This window comes from Drosophila elegans, unplaced genomic scaffold (assembly GCF_018152505.1).
Source record: "Drosophila elegans isolate 14027-0461.03 unplaced genomic scaffold, ASM1815250v1 contig_814, whole genome shotgun sequence".
In the NCBI taxonomy this organism is placed as follows: Eukaryota; Metazoa; Arthropoda; class Insecta; order Diptera; family Drosophilidae; genus Drosophila; species Drosophila elegans.
Window position 1 is genome coordinate 8,105,020 of NW_024546167.1, and position 22,469 is coordinate 8,127,488.

At 36.7% G+C, this 22,469-nt stretch overlaps 3 protein-coding genes across 4 annotated transcripts in view; 1 reads left to right on the forward strand and 2 right to left on the reverse strand.

Annotated features, from left to right (window-relative positions):
* LOC108138164 (voltage-dependent calcium channel subunit alpha-2/delta-3) overlaps positions 1-21,776 on the reverse strand; it is a 42,053-nt gene extending 20,277 nt beyond the window's left edge. For both annotated transcript variants that reach the window (XM_017260255.2, XM_017260254.2), the window contains exons 1-3: positions 21,108-21,776; positions 17,095-17,746; positions 10,208-10,289 (exon numbers count right to left, since the gene is read on the reverse strand). In XM_017260255.2, coding sequence (XP_017115744.1) covers positions 10,208-10,289; positions 17,095-17,207 — 195 coding nt within the window. In that variant the 5' untranslated portion in view covers positions 17,208-17,746; positions 21,108-21,776. The remainder of the gene's footprint in view (positions 1-10,207; positions 10,290-17,094; positions 17,747-21,107) is intronic.
* LOC108138166 (phenoloxidase-activating factor 2) lies at positions 6,908-8,071 on the forward strand. Its single transcript, XM_017260258.2, has 2 exons — positions 6,908-7,030; positions 7,169-8,071. The coding sequence occupies exons 1-2, from the start codon at positions 6,938-6,940 to the stop codon at positions 7,991-7,993; spliced, it is 918 nt and encodes a 305-aa protein (XP_017115747.1). The 5' UTR covers positions 6,908-6,937; the 3' UTR covers positions 7,994-8,071.
* LOC108138168 lies at positions 13,347-13,922 on the reverse strand. Its single transcript, XM_017260259.1, has one exon. The coding sequence runs from the start codon at positions 13,826-13,828 to the stop codon at positions 13,448-13,450; it is 381 nt and encodes a 126-aa protein (XP_017115748.1). The 5' UTR covers positions 13,829-13,922; the 3' UTR covers positions 13,347-13,447.
* Positions 21,777-22,469: the final 693 nt, after the last annotated feature.

Below are 22,469 nucleotides of genomic sequence, written 5' to 3' on the forward strand. Positions count from 1 at the left end.
TCAATCGGTTTTAAAAACCTTAAGAAATCAAAAATATAAAAAAAAAATGTAGAGTTTTATTAAAATTTTAAGTCTAGCTACTACATATTAAAACATAACAGCATTACAGCTGTGATTTCCAAGTCCCCAAAAATATGGGTCATTTATTAAACAGCAAATATATTCGCTTGGGGATGAAACTAGCTGTAGGTATAGAAATCTAGGCTTAAAGAATTACAAATATTATGTATTTGGATAAGCTCTCACGACTGTGAGTAATATAATTAAATTTCACATTCCATTGCACTTAACCCCAGAGGAGCTTCTGCTAACTGAAGTGGGACACGCACACATTCTTGTTTAAGATTAAAGCAGAGACACGCATTTAGTGGCCAAGTTAATGGGCTCAGCATTTTGTCCTGATTTTCTCAACCACTCTCTCGAACCAACACACACGCACACCAAGATGTCCTTTGCCATTATAATGATTTTTTTATTGAACGTGCTGCCATTTGTTTTAATGGAAAATTCTGATGAGTTTTCTTCACTGTTTTTTTTTCCCTGATGAATTCCCATAATCATAATCGATGGAGTAGCAGACGGAAGTAAAAGCAGCGGGCTCTGCTAGCAAATGCATTTTATGTCTTTTTCATGCATTTAAGTGCCACAAATTAGCAATTTAGAAATGAAGTTATATAGGAGGTGTGGACACGCCCATTCAAATTGTCACTTTTCAAACAAACTGTCAGTTAAATTATATTTTTGCTGCAACGCGGAGAGAAAGGGGAGGAGAAAGTAGCAGGCTTGTGGGTGTGTGTGAGTGTCGCTGTATATGTCCCCAGCGAATTAATTAGAAAACTTTTCTTAACTGATTCAGTGCCGGCAGCAGCAGTCGAGAAACTGCTTGAGTATAGAAGAAAATGCTTTGCCATGAATTCATATACCCAGAGAAAAATGCGTCTTCCCAATCAAATATATAAATGCTTGCCTGCCTATCATTCAAATACAATTTAAACATATTATCTGTAAACAAATTTCAGTTCATTAAAAAATTACTATATTGATTGGTTTAAAATCGCTTTCTTAAAAACTAAAAAACTTATTTCAAAACATAACTAAATCTGTTTTAAAGTTTTATTTTAATTTTATATATTAAAATAATATTTTAAAGTGAAAATATTAAATTATGTTACTTTTTTTCTCAGCATGTACTTGTATATGCATGTGTGGCTGTGAGGACAACCCCCGCACACACACACACGTTGCAAATATTTGTGGCCTGGGCCAAAATCCAACCATGTACCATTTGTGTGCTTGTGTGTGACCACAGAACTAAAACTGCAAGGAGAAGGCTCTTTGAGGCATTCATTAGTTGGCTAAAGAAAATGTCACCCACACAAGTAAGAAAAAAAAAAGAAAGTATTGCTATAGCTAGAAGTTGCTCATTGTCTTTGTCTTACTTGTAATGTTCTGAGCAATGTAAATTCTATAAAAAGCTTTTAGCGCCCAAGATATGACTGCTGCACTTGACTCACACAAATCCAGCCCTTTTCGTCATTGGGTAGTACAGATCATGGCATAGCATTGTTTTTCTTAATTTTTATTAAAACAACAGTTAGATTGAGCCAATTTCCAGTATTTTCTTTTCACGCAAGTACTTGGTCCGCCAAAGTTTTCCCCTAAAAATGATTTATAGCTGTTGAAAAACCATTAGCAAATTATTGCCAAATCAAAGGCAATGGTTAAAAAAAGGAGTAGGGAAAAGTAAAATCGAGGGGGCAAGGAAATTAAATTGAAAATTAAAAGAATGTCAAGCAAGCAGCCAAAGCGTAAGAAAAAGAATCAATGAAAAAAGCAAAAAATATTCCTATATTCAATATGTATATCTGCGGGGGCTTGCAAGATATTAGCCACGGATGCAGGGACCACGCCCACAAAAACCTCACCCAACTTTCATGCGATGGCAACATTTTATAAAGCAATTTCCACGCGAGCAACATCGAAATGCAATGCACGCCCGAAGGACGTGTGTGGGTGGCTGAAAGGGGGGAAAAGGTTGGGTGGTGCAAAAAACTATATACAATATGTATACAATATGGGTAGTAGCACTCGAAGAGCGAGAACAGTACCAGCAGTAGCAGCAGCAGCAGCAGTAGCAGTAGCAGCAGCAGTAGCAGCAGCAGCAGCAGCAGCAGCAGTAGCAGTAGCTGCAGCAGTAGCAGCCATAGAAAGTTTTTCATTTTGCGGTTGACTCTGGAATTCGAAAATGTTGCGCAAGGAGGAGCCCTCCGGCGGACCACGACCCACCCACAGACGGGTGCGTATGCAGCTGGTGCCGAACTTTAACTGGAGCAAGGACATCCAGAGGGGCGGAGCTGCGAATAAGGAGCATTCCTGAGCTTTGGCTTCTGCTCCTGTCGAATTCCAGCTCAAGTTAAGCAGCTTACGCATGCAGCAGCAGATGCAACAGCAGATGCAACAGCAGAATCGGCTACCTGAACCCTGCTCTCGAACGGAAAACCATTGCAAATTTATAAATTCTTTTTGCACTGAAACAAAACCCATCGCTTGATATGATCCCCTTCAATTGACCCTCTTCAAGGTTGCTCAAGTTTTGACATTTTAAGCTGCATCAAATTAACTTTCTGATCGGTGATTTTTATTTATTTCGCTGACTATTTTATTTGTGTCTAATTTTTAATTTTTTTTATAAAATTTTACTTGAAAAAAAAAATAGTTTCTATAAATTTCAGCATGAGGTTCATTTTTAGAAAAGTCGCTTTAAAGATTATTTCTTGACAAGTATTAAATTAAATTTATTTATTTTTTTTGGTTGTTAAAAACAAAAAAAACATATTTCTTTGAAAATGTTTATACTTTTTCTGGATGTTCAAAATAACGTAAAATTTGATTCTGCGAAGAAATAAGACTTTTTTATAGTACAACAAATTCTTAATAATTTGTTAATTGTTAAGTTGTCGAACTAACTATTTTTTGATAGTTAAATTGTATATCTCTCAGTGCAATTTTAACATTAGCTATATTGACTTTTCGTCCTGGCTTCTTCCCATCTGAGTTATTATGAGCTCAAGTGCCGCGGTGGGCTCAACTCTTTGGTATGGTTTGGCATTTTGTGGCTTGGTCTGGAAATGCGCTAATTAGATTTTAATGAAGATGTCGCTGTCACCCTTCTACACTTTAGTTCTCAACCCCCAAACCCCCAATCTTGAGCTCCTTTCCAGCGAGAAAGCGAGCAACAATGTCTCGCATCAACGCGCATGTTTCCCTGTTCACTGAAGCAGTGATTTCTTTTTGCTAATTTCTTAGCACAGCATTTTTTTTTTATATTTTCCCTCCCATTTTGCAATATTAAATTTTGCCGTTTTTGCTTTCTTTCAAAGCTTGTTGATTTTGTTCCACCTAATGGATTAGCTCTATTATTTTTTACGAGAGAACTGCATTTAGGTTTATATTAGCATGTTTTTCTTGTTTTAATTACAAGGTAAAAAAGTTAAGTTGTGCCAGCAGCTATAATTGCCTTGTGAAAAACCTGCCTCTCGAGTACGAAAATTGTTTGAAGAGGTTACAAATTCTGGTGAAAAAATCTTTATAATATTACCACATTTACTGCACTGATCACAAGGTGAAAAATAACAAAGCACTGCGAAAGTGACCAATCTTGAAGGGTGTTTGCGGAGCAGCTTTTCATTACTCTGTACTTAATTAAGCAAATAACCTTCCGGGAGTTGAGTCATCCTACCTGGCATTTGCTTCGTCCATTTAATAGACAAGCCTCCGAGGATTTGATGAAATTAAATATTTAATTTGCTTTATACTTTCATTAAGGACCAGCCCCGAGAAGTCTCCGCCCCACTTAACATTTGTTTGCCGGCAGCTGTATGTCATGCTCGCATTTTCGCCACCAAACGACAACGACAGACTTAAATATTTGCATAGACAAGTCCTGGCTATACACAGATGTACATTTGCGAATATATATATTATATATATGTATATATGTGTATGGAGATGATCATGGACTGTGTGGGATGCGGACCGAATGCATTTTGGACCGCACAAAAGCCAGTGGAGTAGCCCCATAAAGGAGTTGAGCTGCTCTCAGCCATTTCGGGGGATTCCCCGCAATGCCGCCCCTTCAAGTGCGTCGCCGAGTCGTCGCCTTGATTTACGATTAGTCTCTTCGCAGCCCGCAACACTGTTCGCCACACACTTAGTTAGCCAAACACACAAAACCAACTCGATCTCTCTGGCCCACGCCCCCACGTTTTAGCCACAAGGCCCTTAACAAGGCCTTTGTATTTGTCACCCAGCCCGGGAAATGGAGCAGAATCGGCGCATGGAAGTTGCATGGTGATGTCCTGTTTTGAATCGCTGGAGTGGGCAACCACTTGCCCAAAACAAATGACCAGCAATCTGCATTTTGGGAGGCAGCCACTGCACACGAAAAATTATAATTGCCTAGACACCGAACGCAAGGCATATGCCAAATGATTGCAAACAAAAAAAAAAAAATAGTTTATATTTTAAATAACTTTGCAGCATCCAAAAAATAAATTAAATTAGAACACCCGGCATTTAAAACCGTAAAAATCATTGGCATTCGTTTATTTGATAAATGAAATGTGCCTTATTTACTTGAAATTTTTTAAACAACATTTTCAATGCAAACATTTCATCATTAACCGGTTTACTTTATAAAAACAAATGAACATACAAGTTTTTTTATTGGGTTCTTTAATGTTTGTAAGCCCAAAAACTTAAAATTGAATGTGACTTTTTTATGCATGTAAAATTTTAAATACTTTCCCCAGCATTAAGAAAAAGTATTAACTCTTTTACTATTTCCTTCTGAGCATTAACTCGATTATACCTTCAATCAGCAGTGTCGAGAATGCCAAGTAGAAGTACAGTATAAGCTGCCAAAGGCAGAAAACAATAATTTACATGCCACTTACAGTGGAAGCCAAGTAGGGAAATGAAATAGCAGAAGGAAAATGGGAAAATGAGAAAATGGTAAGGGAAAGCGAAGGCTGGACGCTGAAGAAAAACGACAGCACGCGCCAGTTTTGTTTTCTTATATTTTTTCGCTGTTAAAAAGTTTTGTATTACGTGCAAAATGAGAGCACGCTTAAATTTATTTGCCTGCAAACGAAAAGAGAGCCAGAAGGCAATTTTCACTTGAATTTGACCCATATTTCACTGCAAGGGAGAGCCCAGATGTTAGACAATGATCATCAGCCTCGTTAGCTGCACATCATCATTTGACATAATGGCGCCACATACGCCGAGCTGTCGTTTTGGCCATTTCCTTTGCCTTTCGGTAATAGAAAGTTTACGCCATTTGCTTGTTTTTAGATAATATTTTTATTTTAATATTTTTTTTATTTATACAAAACACAATTAGTTGTTCAAGTTTTTTCATTTTTCAGCAAATGGAATAGTCTTTCACTTTTATACAATTTTGCATTTGTTTAATAGACAGCTGTAGAAAAAAATGCTTTAGTCGCTTAACAATGCTGTCGATAACCTTTTAACCGCATATAAATAAACAAACGGGGACTTCCATTCTGTTTAATTTGTTCTTGCTGATTAATAATGAATATACTCTGAGCTTATATGATTATTGTTGATTTTGTATATAGTATAAATTCTTTGAAAAATCGTATATTTAAAATAAATAACACTGTGTTACAAAAATAGACATTAATTTTTTAGTATTTATGAAAGCATGTTTTTCTAATATATTTCAGTGGACAGATTCCAAATCTTCTAGTAACTAGTTACATAGTTTTATTTTTAGACTAAAACAAATAGATAAGACTGGCTCTATTTGTTTTGTTTTTGCAAATATACAAAATAAAATTTTGTCTGAAACCCTGCATTTGTTGTAATATTATTTAATAAACCATAGTTACAGTTTGAATTTGCAATTTTAATACCACTCGACGATGAATACCTATTTACCGAACGATCCCAAAATAATTATTTTTTAATTTTATTTTGTTACGTTTAATTTTTTTCTTATGTTTTATGTTTTTTATTTTTTTCTAACTCATAATGCTTACAACTTAATGTTGTTTAAAGGGTGTTCAATCTTCGACCTGCCTCAAGCGTTTATGTACCCTACTTTTGGTTGTATCTGTCTAAAGAACATATTTCTTGGCTTAGGTAGATACTTTTTTAGCTAGTCAGCGCTAAACGCTTTCAAGCCAGAAGCATACGGAAAATAAAATAAATGAATATGCGCCACGCACAGGCATTTCACACACACAAAAACACACACACACACTCTCACAAACCCCCCATCCTTATCCTTCTCTCTTTCTGCTCCTCATTCGTGGCAGCCATTTTGTCTTCGGGTTGTTGTTGTTGTCCTCTGCGTTCCTGTTGTCCTGCGACGCCTTTCGCATAACTGAACGTGTGCGCTGCATTTGTTTTACTTTTTATTATGCTACTTTAAAACGCAAAACGGAAAAGGCAGCTACCCAAATAGCAAAAAAAAAAAAGCAGAACCAGCAAAACAGCAGGAGAAAACCGAATAAATGTGAGGCCGGCGAAGCTGGGGGCGGACCACACCCACAACATGGTCCGCTTTCCTTTTTAATTTTCTTCTTTTTCCCCCTTTATTATATTGCAAAACATTTTTTGAAGGACAACAGAAACAAAAAAATTGTGTCAGCAATATAACAACAACAAAACGACGTCGCAAAAGAATAGAAATTTATGCTGTCGAATACATTTTATAAAGATTTAAGTATTAGAATACATATAGATTAGAAAAACACCCAGAACGCACATATGTATGCTTAAAAAAATTTAATTATACCTTATCTCAATATAAAAATAAATCTGTTGTTAAACTGATAACGTTAACTTATAAATATTAAAGTGTGGCTTGAATATTTGTTCAATTTAAATTTAAATTCGGAAAAGAATCATGTACCAGGTCTGGACATTGTTCATTTTACTTTCCGGATTTATTATTTTCTGCGCTGCTGAAAATGTTGTAGGCGATCAGGAAAATGAAGAGGTAAGTGTTTAATAAATAAATAAATTAAAATGTGTATCACATGCCACATGCCAAGTGTATATTAAAAAGCATAAAACAAACTGGGTTAAAAAATTTGTAAATTTAAATTTTTAATTGATTTTTACTTATTAATTATAGGAAACTGAACCTTTAACAGAAGATCCGAAATGTGGTCAAGCTAATCCAAAAGCTATTCATTTGAATCTAAATGTTACTGGAAATCAAGCTAAGCCTGGTGAATTTCCTTGGACAATAGCCCTGATTTATAAAGACAGCTTCATTGGCGCTGGCTCGCTCATTGCTCCAGATGTAGTCTTAACTTCAGCCCATCGACTGGTTAATAAAACAGCGGAGGATATGATAGTCAGCGCAGGAGAATGGGAATATGGAAACCCTTTCGAAAAGTATCCCTTTGAAGAGATGAAAGTGGTCAAAATTGTGATTCATGAGTCATTTGATTATAAAAATGGAGTTAACAACTTGGCGCTCTTGTTCCTGGAGCAAGAATTCTCACTAACGTATCGAATAAATACGATTTGTCTGCCCGCTGAGAAAAGGTCACTAAATTCCACTCGTTGTATGGTGGCTGGCTGGGGTAAAAACGGTTTCAGAGATAAGCATTACGCCACCGTGCTAAGGAAAATAGAGTTGCCGATCGTGCCCAGGGAGATTTGCCAGAATCAGCTGAGAAAAACCAGAATGGGCACAGATTTCGAACTGCCAAAGGGTCTAATTTGTGCCGGCGGCGAGGAAGGCAAGGATGCCTGTACTGGCGATGGCGGTGGCGCACTTTTCTGTCCAATGGCCGAGGATCCCAATCGATTCGAGCAGATTGGCATTGTCAACTGGGGCGTGGGATGTAAACAAAAAGATGTTCCCGGCACCTACACCGATGTGGCTGAATTTAAGAAGTGGATTGACCAGCAGATCGACGTCAAATTCGATTTACCCGAAAATAATTAACTTAACAATTTTCCATTTAATACATTAAAATACTTCAAAATCATAACTATAAAATTGTATATATGTAGTTGATTTTAAATGTGATAAAATTGGGTGGAACTAAAAAAAAAAAAAGAAAAATAAACTTAACGGAACTTTAATGTATATAAAACTTATATATCATTCTTTTTAATTGAATTTTGTTCGTCACATCATTAAATTCATGCACCTTCAAGAATTAATACACTGGCATTTGAAATAAGTTATAATCCTCAAATGTTGCAATAAATAAACTGAATTTAAGCTCCAATTCAAGTATTTTTTTAGTAAATAAACCAAAGTATTTATAAGCTGACCAACAAACTGCCACCTTTTTATTGCCTTGTTTTTTAATCATACCGTTCATACGTATCAAAGAACTGCCAACGGCCTTTTTCATGGTAGCATGTCAATAATTTTATAATACACACAATTTATTGGCCAAACCATCGAAGGTTGATGCCAAAGAGAAAAGGCGTTAACAAGGGCAGCACTCACATAACCACTAACAACATAAAAAACAAACAGAGCCGGCGGAAGGACAGATCAACTTTCACACGCACAAAATGGTATGATATAATGTTTGTAAAGCACATACGTATACATATGTATGTATACACACACTAACACAGGCACAGAGCATTTCCGCCAAACGCACAACGCGTCGTATACTTGATATTTAATTTAATCTGGGCGTAGGTTTTCATTTTTTGCCGTTGTAAGAGACGTGCGCTTTAAATTAACACAACCAAACGTTGTCAGCGACAGCAACACCCACCCACACACACACACACCCACGACAACAACAATGACACACACACACATATACACACGGGCAGGAGCAAAGCAACAGCAACAAGGCACTTGACAATTACAGACTCAATGACAGTCACAGCCAGCAAATTTATTTGCATTTTAGCTGCCTTTCTGGCTCCGAATCCTGTCGCTTCCTCCGCTCAGCTCGCTCTTCTCGCATGTCCCCTCGTCCCTTCAGTATCCCTTGCTCCTTTTCTGTTTCCCTGCATAATTTGCCTGATATTTATACCCTATCTGGGGTTGTCAAGCCCATAGCAAGATCAACCAATAGTTTTTTTTCATTTCAAAAGATTATCAAAGCTTTTGTTTTCATATTATTTATCTGGACAATAAAATGGTTTATTTTTATTATTATTATATAAGTTAACATTTACTTTATGGTCTTTATTAAATAGTTTCAAACGAAACCGGTAAATGATTTTTAGATATTAATTTCTTGTTTCTAAAACTATCGCATTTTATGAAATTTTTTAAACAAAAACATTTTGAAAATTATTAATCATTGGTTAAATTACAACAAAGCCATATGTATGTACAAAAACTAGATTTTATCTTGATTAAATTGATTATAATTGTAATTTTTTGAGTTTATAAATTTAAACATTAATGTGAGACATTTTGTTACAGTCTTAAAACCAAAAACATATTGAAATTTATAAGCTTTTGAGTTTCTGATAAAATAATATTAACCATAACCGTTATACTTTACAGTGTATTTAAAAAACCAGTCCGTTGTGTATAAAACGAATAAACGTAATTCTCTCGCACATAATCACAACGTACACAGTCGCCCAATAAAAGCAACCCACTAACTCATGCACGTCTGATTAAACGCGAAAATACGCGACTGGCTAAAAGAAGGGAACGAATCCCACTGGGGCCGCCTTAGAGCCCACCATCTTTCACCGCAGGCCACGCAGTCAGCCAAATCCCAACACAGCCATGCTTATTAACATAGATAGCACCCTGGCACATACTTATATCAGCTCGCTTAACCCACGTTTGCCCCCCAATTAGCCTTATTTGTGTTTAAATTGCATTAGGGGCAAACAACAAACAGCAGAGGAACCAAATAAGAACGTCACAGAGAAAAAAACACGAAAAATTGACGCATTCGCTAGTTAAGCTTTCACTAAGCTGCGCCATTCAAAGCCGTTTTCGATAAATTCTTTCTTATCGATAAATTCAACTAAGTGCCCAAACAGCTTATGTGTATTTGTTTCGACTAAACCGTGCCAGACAATCGAAGCCATTAACCAATGCGATTCGCCGTACCCACATGTCAGGATTATCAGATACACATGTCTATATTATCGCCCCCATCGGAGAGCATATATACTTGTTAGTCGTCTAGCCAATATAGCTGGCGTAATTACTTACATTTTTGATCTCGTTCATTTTGGTAAATTGACGTCCGAACTCCCACAAGTCAACGCCGAACTTCAAGGCCCAATTGCGAACCCTAGAAAACAAACGATAATATGTATAAGTTTTAAATTTTATGAATGGGAACATATAACTTCTTTGCGTTCAAGTCATTTAAAATTATGCAAAAACTGTTGATATATTGTTGGTTTTTTTATTGCCTTAAGATTAAATTGCCAAAAGGTCTGCTTTGAACTCTAAAAGATAAGCTTTTGTTTTATTGTGTGACTGTTACTTGGGGTTTTACCGATCCCAAAATTTTATATTGACATTTTATTTGGCAGCAGATTAATTTTTGAACTTAATACATAGATAAGCTTAAAACGTTGTTGTCTGTCTAATATTTAAGAATTTCCCAATTCGTATTTGTTTGAACTACAAAATATGTGTATTTGTAAGCTTTTTAACATTTATTTACGGCCTTAAAATGTACATTTGTCGCTTTGCTCTAACATGTCAAATATTTTTTAAACCAATCACGTTGCAATTCATCGACACGTGGCTGATTAAAAATCAATTAATATCGATTTAATATTTCGCATAAATTATTATCAGCTCATTACGCATACGCATACAAATCTCTCATTAAGCAATAAACGGCTGACTGGCAAGAACTCATAACCATTATTTTCATTAAAGAAAATGTACTTTGTGAAAATATTTGTTCAATATTTGCTAATAAGTTTCCAACAAAAAAACAACTATTTTGCAGGACCGGACTAAAGGCCAACCCGCTTGAGAAACACCCAAGACAGCAGCAAAACTCATTACAGAGGACTAAAGGAAAGGAAAAGAAGGGGAGAACTCTCAAGGGTCGAGGGATAACAGTAGGACCAACAGCCAACTATTGTGAAAACATTTGCCAAACATTTATAATCTAAGCGCGAAAGTCAAAAGCAAAACAAAGGCAGCACAACGAGTGCTCATAAAACAAGTCCCAGGGAAGAGGGGTTGTGACTGGAGCAACAGCAAATTGAAAATAAACCATCAGGACGCAAAGTCTGAGCGTTGATACAGCCAAACAACAAAAACCAAAAAAAAATGAAATATTAAAAAAAGTATGAACGAGAAACAACAACCCAAAAAACGAAGTCAAGTTGAGCCAGAGTAAAGACCTTGCAGAATAATGCCCCCAAAAATATTTGCACAATTTTATGGCATTATCTGCAATATCAATACGGTGGCGCAGAGGGGATGGCGAAACTCCAAGGAAACTCGTACTCGGGCAGCATAGTAACCGCAGCAACGTTGCGTATACGCAATGTTGATTATGTTGAGCCGGCGGCGAGCCACCGACCGAAGCAAAGACGACGAGGACGTAGCTCTTTCATCTCCCAACCCCCAACTCCCAACTCCCATCTAGATACAAAATAAGCGCATGTTTATATGCTATGGCCAACGAGGGGAGTTGGAAATGGCGGGGGGGGTGAGGAAAACGACAGCAGATTGCGATGGGAAAGGAAGTGCAACTGCACTCAAGCGGCTACAGACAAAGTTTTATGGCTCGGGCGATGCCAAAAATGAATTTAAATTATATGAAAATTGTATTATAAACGGAAACTCGAGCACTCCCCGCATCTGCGTGGCCCGCAGCAATGAAAGCGTAAACAATGAAGCGAAATAAAGTGGCCAACAAAGTGATTGAAATTGGATAATGCTGATGGCTGGCAACAACAAGGAGTTGGCAAAATTATGGTAGGGTCAAGTGATGATAATTAAATGGGAGCCACATTCATGTATGGGATAACTATCAGCAAGTGAGATTGGTGGTTGTGTAAGTTTATGCAATAAAAATAGTCATTTTCACTAAAAAAAATCATTATAAAATATTCAATATAAAATAAAAATAAGGTTTTATTATTAAAAAATTATTGATTAAAAAAATATGGCTTGAATCAAGACTTGACGGACATAAAAAAAATACCATATACAAGATTTAAACTACACTCAATTACCTTATTTTAAGGCGATTAAAGTAGGAAAAGATGTCAAAGGGCCAACAAAGATATTCTTGAAATAAATTCAACCTACTTCCACAGAATTTTTAAAATTCGTTTGCATAAACACTCACTATAATGCTTTGAAAATACATTTATTATATAATATGTAGTTCACTGGTATAGATGCATACCGAAATTTCGCTTTTAAGCCAGTTGGGTGCTATCAAAAAATATTCAAGAAAAGCCAACCAGTTCCTGTGGAACATACACATATAGAATATATACAGAGAGCAGAGGAACAATGCATATACACGAACACACAACCAAAGAAATAAGAAAAACATTGAGAATCGGGTCCAAAGCAGCCAACAGCAATGAAAGGCCATCAACGTCATCTTCTTGGCCTGAAGTGGAAGATTTTTTTGTTCCGATTCTTTGCACTCTTCCTGCTGCCTGAAGCCAACAAAATAAAAAGTCAGATTTTGTTTTACACATAGACATTTTTTTGTGCTGCTTGGCCAGAAACTTGACAATGGCTAAAACTATGTCTCTGTGGGCGAGTGCTCAGGTGTATTCGAAGTGACTTTCTATTCTGTCTCAGCTTTTTGAGCACGAACCAACCACGTATGTCATGCTCAAGTACCATACACCTAAAGCCATCGAACCAGTTTCGTTCCATTGCATTTTTCACTGTTGTTGTTCTCCTCGGTTGTTTCACGTTTGTCTTTGCAGTTTTTCACTTTTCTCGGGCGGCAAGTTTATGCCGAGGCAGGTGGAAATAGGCTGTAGTCGGAGCTGTAGTTCCATAGAGTAGGTCAATGGGTTTTTTTGCCATTTTGCATCATTGAAATTGAAATGAGTCCTCTTCTGCCGCTGCCAGCAGACTTGAATGCGCAATCACAAAAGCTCACTTCAATGAGCCCTCAACGGGTGCAGAGGTATTAAAATTTTCAAGCAAATACTTTCCAGTAGAATTTTTATTCACAATCATTGAAATCAGTTCTTAAATGATAATCGATTGTATATTAATTAAAGGAACTCAGGGTAAGATGTGGCTTTAAGGCAATACTTAAAAAAAAATATACATTAATAAAATTAAGTATAAGTAACTATTTCTATCTGGATACCAATAATGTTTTTAAAAAGGCTTTGAATACGTCGAAATTACCCACTTTTATTTAAACCCGAAAATATGGGAGTTCGTCTAAATAAAACCTAACCACTGTTACATTCAAAATAGTCTTCGATACCCCGATTAGTTAAAGCTATAGAGGTACGGATGTCTGAGGGACTTAGAATGATCAATATTGGACATGTAGCCATATACTTCATACGATTCCTTAGGATTATCGACTTGTGCTGATTCCACGGACCGTTCAGGTTGTGTCCGATCGTTATCATTCATTATTGCCAGCAATTCGGATGGCAGACTGTATCGATCTCCTTCTTTATGGAAAAATCCGAATGATTGGTATTCCTCTAGCAATAACTTGACCTCATTCTTTAATGTACGTCCTGACACACCCATTTTGCTTCCAATATACTCGGTAATCTCCTGTAAAGTCGATGGTTTTCCCAAAGTTCGTATGCTCTGACTTATTAATGCTATGGTGGTGATACATCTGTGACGATTCATTTTACTGCAAATTTTCGTTTTTTTGGTTTCTATTCCAATAATTTTGAAATTTCTTTCGAGAAATATATTTTTTGTAGATTTAATGAAGGTTAGGCTTGGTATACTATGATCAAAACTATATATGTGTTTTGATTTGTATGTTTACGTTATATATAAATAACTATTAACACATTTGTTGTAATCGGAAGCCAATTGTCGTTCTCGATCCAAGTACCTAACACGATTCGAATGCTAACTTTTGCTAACTAACTTGTTGTGTAATCATAATCCACTTAAAAAAAAAAAAAGGATGATACGACTGGCGGTAGGTAGAAAATAAAAACCAAAATAATGCGCCAGACATAGCACTGCTGTCGCTTCTGTTTGTGTCCCTGGATCAACTTCTGCTTAATGCACTTTCACTGTCATTTGTCATAAGTAGTTAGTGCTCTGTTTGCTTCCATTTTGTTGATTTTGCTTTATTTATTCACTTAAGCTACCGCCGCGGTAATTAGATCTGCCACGCCCAAGCAACATAAGAGCGCAGTTTTTCGAATGCAAAATGTTTGTAAGCGGCAAGTGTGCCAGATCCAGATTCGACCAAAATTACAATACAAATTAAAACAAGGAAGGATGTAAGGGTCGGAAAGCTAATGTTTATAACAGACCCTTTTGATATTATTATTAAAGCAACTTTAAGGTTAATGATTAAATATTATGATAACATAATAAAGTACCATATCAGATATTTATTCTGCCATTTAAAAATATTAATTATAAATCTATTTTATTTAAAAACAAATTTACTGTCAAACTTAAAACAATTCAGTTATCAGAAATACTAAAACAAGTTAGGTTTTCGTATCGCTTGACTAAAAAACGACTTAAACGAAAACTAAAAACTTCCGCATAAAGAAAGTTCTTTAGTTCGATTAATTTTCAACAGAGATGTGTGGGGCTCCGAATCGATCGCTCATCTGCAGGCCGTGCCAGAAATGGAATCATGTAACAATCCTGTTGACACAGGCTGGCCCCTTTTCGTCCGTTTTAAAGTTTCTGGCCACGGCAAGTGACCCATAAGATGCTGTCAATGCAACTGCCTTTCGACTAGCGAAGGATGGGAAAAGGATGCTTAAGCAAACGAGGCATGCATTAAAATGGCGATGGCTACAACTGCAACTGAAAATGAGGCAAATGAATGGGTGGGTGGCAAAGGGGGCTGGGAAAGAGGACGGCCTAAGGAAAACCCGTTGAATTTGTGAAGGCCAGGTCAAAGGAAAAGCGGGCAAGGCGAGGGAAAACAACGCTTTCGACTTCGCATCGCCTACATTGTGGAACGGGATTTGGGTCAAAGCAATAGCTAAAGCAAATGCAAAAGCATTGGGACCGACACTAAAGAGCAGGACCATTGCCACCAACAGGCCGAGGATCCAGAAAGCGGACCAACTTCATCATCGTCCTCATCATTGGAGCAGAAACATAATCGTCAAAGCTGGACGGACCCTCAAGGCAGCATTTTGGAGCGGTCGGTCTGGTTGTTTTTGCTGCCTGCCAGCAAAAGTTGAAATAAATTTAATTGAATTTCTGCAGTGACATAAAGCAAATGGCAACATGGTCGCCAGAAAAGAGACGAGTCGAAAGAAAATCCGGCCAGCAGCGAAAGCAAAAGTTTGTTTTTCAAATTAATGAAATTTATTTTACGCATGTGCCACAACATGTCAGCAGCCGAAGACTGACGAGAATTGAAGAGAAGTCAAGAAAAAGTTAAGAGAGCTTAGTTATGAAAACGGAAAAATTGATACCAAATCTTATGAAAGACATTTTTTAAAAATAGTTTTAAAATATTCCAGAAAACAAGCCAAAAAAAGGGATACTAATATAAGGTTTCCCCCATTTTATTTATTTATATCTGAACTAAACTAAACTATACCCACTAATTAATATAAATGTTTTCTTTTAGTTTTCCTTAAAGTGAAAACTTTTGGTTTAGCACTGAACACCGAAATGACCAGAAAGGCAGACGCTTCAACAAATAACTAATTGAATTTTAACACAAAAGCCACATGCCAAAACTAATTTCAATAAATATAAGTGACATTAGATAAAAAAACAGAACCCGAAAAAAAAACACTTAGTGCGTCGGTTCCGCTTCCTGGCTGTCCCCGCACATTCCCATCAGCCGCCAGTTGTCCTTGCCTGCAAATGGCAGTTGGTTTTTGGGTTAATTAGCCAAGTGAGCGTTGCGGTTACGTGTGTTGCCTTTCCTTTCCTTTCCTACCAACCAACCAGCCCACCCACTGGTGTGAAGCTAATTGCAAAATCCTATTATATATCCATTAGATACGCACACAACGTACCCTCAGGCACAAAAGTATCGGATCACCGCATCAGAAAGTCAGACGCTTACTGTTCCTCCAACCTCCAACTAATAGAATTCGAATTGCCATAAATAAAATTCATAAACATCTTGGCGTATACTAAATGATGAAAAGAATTCTTTTATCACTCATTATTTTTCATTTATGCACATTTTTAATGAAAATTCCCCGTTCTGTGACATTTGCTTCAATATGCTACTTGTACGAAAACGACAACTATAACTATAACTATATAGAGAGTAAAAGGGAGTGAGCTGGTTTTATTCCAATCTGAGTGTGGTAAACAAAGTAATAATCATAAATAAATCGGTCTATAAAGGCAAACGAATGGGCAAAGTTCCAAACAAGAGATTTAGGTATACATAAAACCCTATTGATGCAGAACTCATTTATATTCAAAATAGTTACTAAACTTAAATTTTATAGGGCCATCACTAAAAAATTTTAAGGCAACAATAAATATAATCAATTCAAAAGAGAGTACCAATTTAATAGAACTAACTTTTTGTTATTTATCCGGCAAATTATTGACTTCTTTGAAATAAATTTGTAATGTATTTGTAAACACCTCACATTTCCAGATAATACTGATATTTGTTTAGCTAAATTATTCAGTGGAAAACTAAACACGCAAGAATTTCGTCCATCAAACAGTAAAAAAAGTTCAAATTTGCATACATGTTTCAGCAGTTTGTTTGTTGAATTGTTGACGAGCGAAATCGGGTAAATTATATAGAGAACAATGGGCAGAGGGAAAACGCAGTGTTGAAACGCTTTGGGCAGAGAATAAACAAATTTACAATTAATTTCCTGTTCGAGGAAATTGCCAAATTATTTGACAAATGCATAATTGAAACTGTTTGGTGTTGCCTGTCGGATGTCAGATGCTGGATGATGAATAAAACTTACTCGTTGTGCGGTATATCCTCATCCTGATCGGCGAATGCAACAAATATGTGCATTTTGAATAATAGCACGCCCAGCACAATGGCTACAAAGCAACTCCAATGTTTGCTCTCCATTTTTGTTTCGCTGTTGTGCCGTTTTGCTATTTTGCTGTCCGTGTGCGTATTTATGTGGATCAATTTGTTTTGGATAGTCCACGATTAAATCCCTTGTTTGCGGCTTGCCCCCACTATCGATTGATTTTCGGTTTCCAAAATGTCGACTTCTTTATTGTTCTCGTGCTCGGCACATGGGATATAATCACCACAGAACAGTTCACAAATGAAATAGAATTTTCGTTTTTAATTGATTTTTTCACCTATTGACACTTTACGAAAAATGTTCTCTGCAGCATCACAATTGTTTATAATTTATGTTTTTATTGTATTATTATAATTTGCGATGACTGAAATATTAAATGTTAGTTTTAGGTTTACTTTATGTTGGTTTTTCATTTACTTGTTTTGAACGCTTCAAAACAAAACAATTTTTGGTGCCAAAAGTCTTTATTGCTTTTCGCGGGTATGTTCAACATTTTTACAAAGCTTTTCCGCCCGTTTTTTATAATTTTGGTGACTATAAGTGGATAAGTGGCTTGGTTTTTCGTGTTTTAAACCTGTAATCAAAAAGAGAAATACATTAGTATAATTATATAAGGTCAAAGCAAATGTTTATATCTAAAAATTTGTTCACATTTGTTAATTAAATGGTGTATTTTAGTTTTGTATAAATGAAATTCAATTGGTTTTTATAAACTCAATGTTTAAATAGTCATTATTCAACATATAAAATGTAATACTCTTTCATGGAAAAATATTATGTGTAGATTTTTAAAATAAAATAAGAGCTTCTGGCTAATTTTTACTAAAAAGGAGCATATATACACAGCAAAATTTATTTAAAATATGCAACCATTTGGCTTGTGGCCTTGCGATATTTATGTTCGAATATAAGGCAAAGAGAATAGGTTTACGAATAGTTTTGCGATTGGTTCTCAAACAGACCAGAAATATTTCAGGAATATATGTTTTCTCGATTTTGATTGTGGATGGGGCTGAACGGGCTGCTTCCCTGGCTCCAAGTGGATTTGACCTAGAAATGCGTTTCCACCCCTCCCCACACGTCCCACACGCACACTTATGCAGTGGCATAACACACACACACACACAGACGGGAGCAACTTCGGGATGTTTTCGAAGTCGAAACTCGAACTCGAATCTGGCGTACACATGCGCAGTGTGGGAAGGCGGCTTCACTCATTCACCCATACTCATGGCTTTGGTAGAGAGTGGTCCTTTTTTGTATGGGCATGCCACCCCCTAACAGGGCGCACATTGCCATACATCCTGCCCTGCGTCCCCAAGGATATCGCGTAATAATTTTCATTAAATACGCTGCAAGCCTTTTGCCTGGCCACCCCGGCCCAACAACAACCACATCCGCGAGAAAGAACGACAATTTATTGCGGCCAATACGCACTCACATATGCACGCCTCCTCCGCGTATCTAAATATATGTGTGTACATAACCGGATTTCGCACGCTTTTCTGAATCCCACCCCCCCTGCCGTTTCCTCTTCTGCCTCAACATCAAAAAGTTTGACAGAAGTGGAGCGCCATTTACGCTGGGGATGCGACATCGAACCACCAGCACCACATGCACAAACGGCAGCAAGTCAACGACTTCGCTGCACGCCCTGAAAAGTAGGCAACTTTAACCATAAACTAACCAAAGTTGTCTCATATGCCACGTTACTGTCCTGAGCTGTGTTCGAAATAATTGTTTCATTTTTTTGTATTTCCCATCTTAAAAGGTAATTAAAAAGAAATTTCTGGCTTGCAGCTATAACAAAAATGCTTTACTACTAATACCGATTTTTATGAGTTAATGTTTTAAAACTATTAAGTCTATAAACTAAAACCATATTCGAGTATATGCTTAACAACAACAAAATAATTTTTCAATTAAAGTCGTCCCTTTTTATCAAGGAAAAAAATTCAAATGTAATTTTTCAGTTTTAAACGAAAATTTTAACATTTATTTTATAAGTGCAGATTGAAAAAATACAAAACCATTTCAGATTTTTTTGACATTTAATTTAAAGTATGATTGACAGTAATATATGTCTATTTTTAATTTGAAAACGGTCTTTAAATTGTTTTGAAATTGAAAATTAGAATGAGTACAAAAAAACTGATTTATGTGGTGATTTATAGAATTCTTTTACTCAGAAAAAACTAAAGTTTTTGAATTTAAATTGATAAATTTCATATTGCTTACGATAAATAAATTTGCAGACAAAAACAAACTAAGTTGAACCATGAATGAACACATTTACTTTAAAAATCCTATTAAATGCATCCAAACCGAAATGTCTCGTGTAAAAAAAGGGCTCCAGGGAAAAAATGATACAAAATAATAGTGATAATAAAAATAAAAGCATGTGCAACATGGCGTATACGCAACGTAAGCTTCAGGCAACGTCAAACGGGCAAACCCATTGTTGGAAAGTGAAAGTTTATAGTTGGCGCACGTTCATAAAGTTTTGCGTGTTATACAAAAGATTTATTATATCGCATATATCGCTAGCTCCTGCCATTCTTTTTTCCATTTCCCCATCCTGCGCATTGGACCTTTCCCTTCCCGATTTCCCTCACACACACACATATTTGCCTCTATGTTGTGTTTGCCTTTGCCGTTTTATGTTTGGCCTGACTTTTTGGTTTTGTTTGGCCCACACAGCAGCGGCAGCTTAAAAGCAATATGGCCTTGGGAGTTTTCGTAATGGAATTAATGTGCTTGTGAAAATTTCAATAGGCGGCGTACAAAACTTTTTTACAACCAAAGACGGACATGTCTGTTTGTCTGGCAGTAGAAAATGTTGATAAGTTATAAATCTGTTCGCTGTTAGCTTTTAAGCAGGCCACATGACATATTTATTGTTATATGTTGAAAAGGCCCTTTCGCATTTTTTTTGCTCACGCGTTTTGCATGTACTTAATTCACATTGCACTGTTCTGATTGATGGCTTAAGAATTCGCGGTTAAAAATACAGGGCAAAAGCCGTCGAACTTAGAAACTTATTCGACATCCATTTTATATTGCCATCTATAGTTACAAAACTCTGGGGGATATTATTATTTTAAGGCTATTTCTGCAATCGTTCGTTTATCATTTTACATAAACAATGTTTATTAATTATTTCCTTGGGGCATCTAATTAAAATGTTATGCCATTTATGTTCCATGTTCTAAAATTCCATGTTTTTCACTTCATGTTTAATTTTACAATTATGTCTAAAGGAGATGTATTTGATACTTTAACTCTTGGGAAATAGATCATTTGACGTGACAGACCGAAAGAAAAAGGATAAAACGTGGAGCCCAAAATATCCTCTAAGGTTCGACACACACACACACGTATGCGTCTGTTATGTACAATGTATATATGTTTAGGTAGGACTCTGGGGGGCGGGAATGGAGGGTGGCGGCTGATATTAGGGGGAGTTGGGAGTTGAAGAGCCAGCCAGAGGTTACGGGGTATTGGTCAAGCCTTGAGATTTTACGCAGCTGCGTAAGCTGCGTGTAAACCGTTATTATGTGCCATGTGCCCGTGTGTGAGTGTATACGCGTATGTGTGTTTTGGGGGAGTGTGCGTAGTAGTAAATAGTAAAACGGCGTAGCATACTTCTTTGGGCGCGCAAAATACAAGGACTTTCACCTACACAACCACACACACACACACCAGTGCATACCTCTATGCGCGAATTTTGATTTATTCTCCCATCAATTGAAACGTTGGCCAATTTATGGGAATTTGGTTATTTTCAGCCATGCTTTAGTTAGTTATTTGGCTTTTTGTTTTGCCCATTTTATTGTGCAATCAACGGGGGACTCTCTCTCTCTCCCTTTCTCTCTCTTCTCTCTCTCTCTCTCTCTCTCTCTCTAAGGACTCTTGCTATCCTGGCTCTCACTTACTTGATGCTCCCGTGCGCGCCAAATTCGCAATTTCGAATTTCGAATGCCGAGTGGCGAGGCGAGGGACTTGACCAAAAACAAAGTGTGGCCCAGTGGTTAAGATGGGTTGAGATTGGTGGGTGAATGGGTGGTTGGTGCAGCGAGGCGCAGAAATTGCCGACACTTTTTACTACGCGACTTTCGAAGTGGAGAAAGCGACGCGAAAACGAGAAGCGCGATTTGAGGAGAGACGAGAGATTTATTTGGCTGCGCGGCTTCGTCTCTTCGGCTTTTTGGCGCTCACAATTATTGCACCACCACCACCACTACAGGCACACTCGCACGCACACGCACATACATTATACATATACACATGGAGATATCTGTATTGGATTTTTTTCCAAAGTTTGGATTTTGAAGATATATCCTGCTGCGGGGTACAGAGATTTTCGAACACTGAACTTTTTGGGGCAGCGTGTTTAATGGAATGCCGCTTTCATTACCGCCGCCACACTTTTATCTTTTATTTTTTCTGTGACAAATAATACTGCACTTTGAGTCGGTGTTTCTTGCTTGTTAATTGGTGTTGCTGGTTGCATTGGGGCAGAAGTGATTTTTTGTTTGGACGCGGTGTTTTCTGCTCGGAACGCATCCACACTCGCCAGATTCTCGCCACGAACTGAGTGCGCTCTGGGGGTCTTAAATCTAACTCTTGGGGCACGATTCCTCGCCATTCGAACTCGTTTCCTCTCAACTCGATTTTGGCCAAGTTCGTTGGGGTTGTTATTGCGCCGACGATGCCAGATGGCCCGATGGACACTGTTAACCTATCTCACTCTGCTAACGGTACAGAACTTTAACGGATAGGTCAGCAACTATCGATAAACTGGCCAACATGCAACCATTTAATTTTGGCGCCATTATTTAAAATCTGTCGGTTAAGACCTGGTTAACCATCATAAATTCCGTATTCCGTGCTTTACACTTTTGGTTACTTGAATAATAATAAGTATAACAAATATTATGAATTTCTAAGACTTATAATCTTTTGGTTCATTTTCCATGAAACAACGTAAGTCTGCTTTTCTATATATTTATTTTTTATATTTCCTTGCATTTCTTGAAGTGAATTACGTTTTTTGTGTCAAAAACTAAACAGAGCCCAACTAAGAAAACAAGATTTATAAGTCAGATTTATTTACAAAAATATATTTATTTACTCATTCAATTCAACTTGATTTGTATAGTTTATGATTTTGCATTTGTTTATTTATTGACATCAAATCATAAATATAAGCGTACTTGTGAAATTATTTAAAATCAAATTCATATTTTTAAAATGATTATTGCTTTAAAAAACTACAAATAAAACATAAATACATT

Bases quoted from the DNA above. Each gene is read 5' to 3' on its own strand.
- LOC108138166 (XM_017260258.2), top strand. From the start codon at position 6,938: ATGTACCAGGTCTGGACATTGTTCATTTTACTTTCCGGATTTATTATT. The intron at 7,031-7,168 runs GTAAGTGTTTAA...TATTAATTATAG, and splicing joins GCGATCAGGAAAATGAAGAG to GAAACTGAACCTTTAACAGA.
- LOC108138168 (XM_017260259.1), bottom strand. From the start codon at position 13,828: ATGAATCGTCACAGATGTATCACCACCATAGCATTAATAAGTCAGAGC.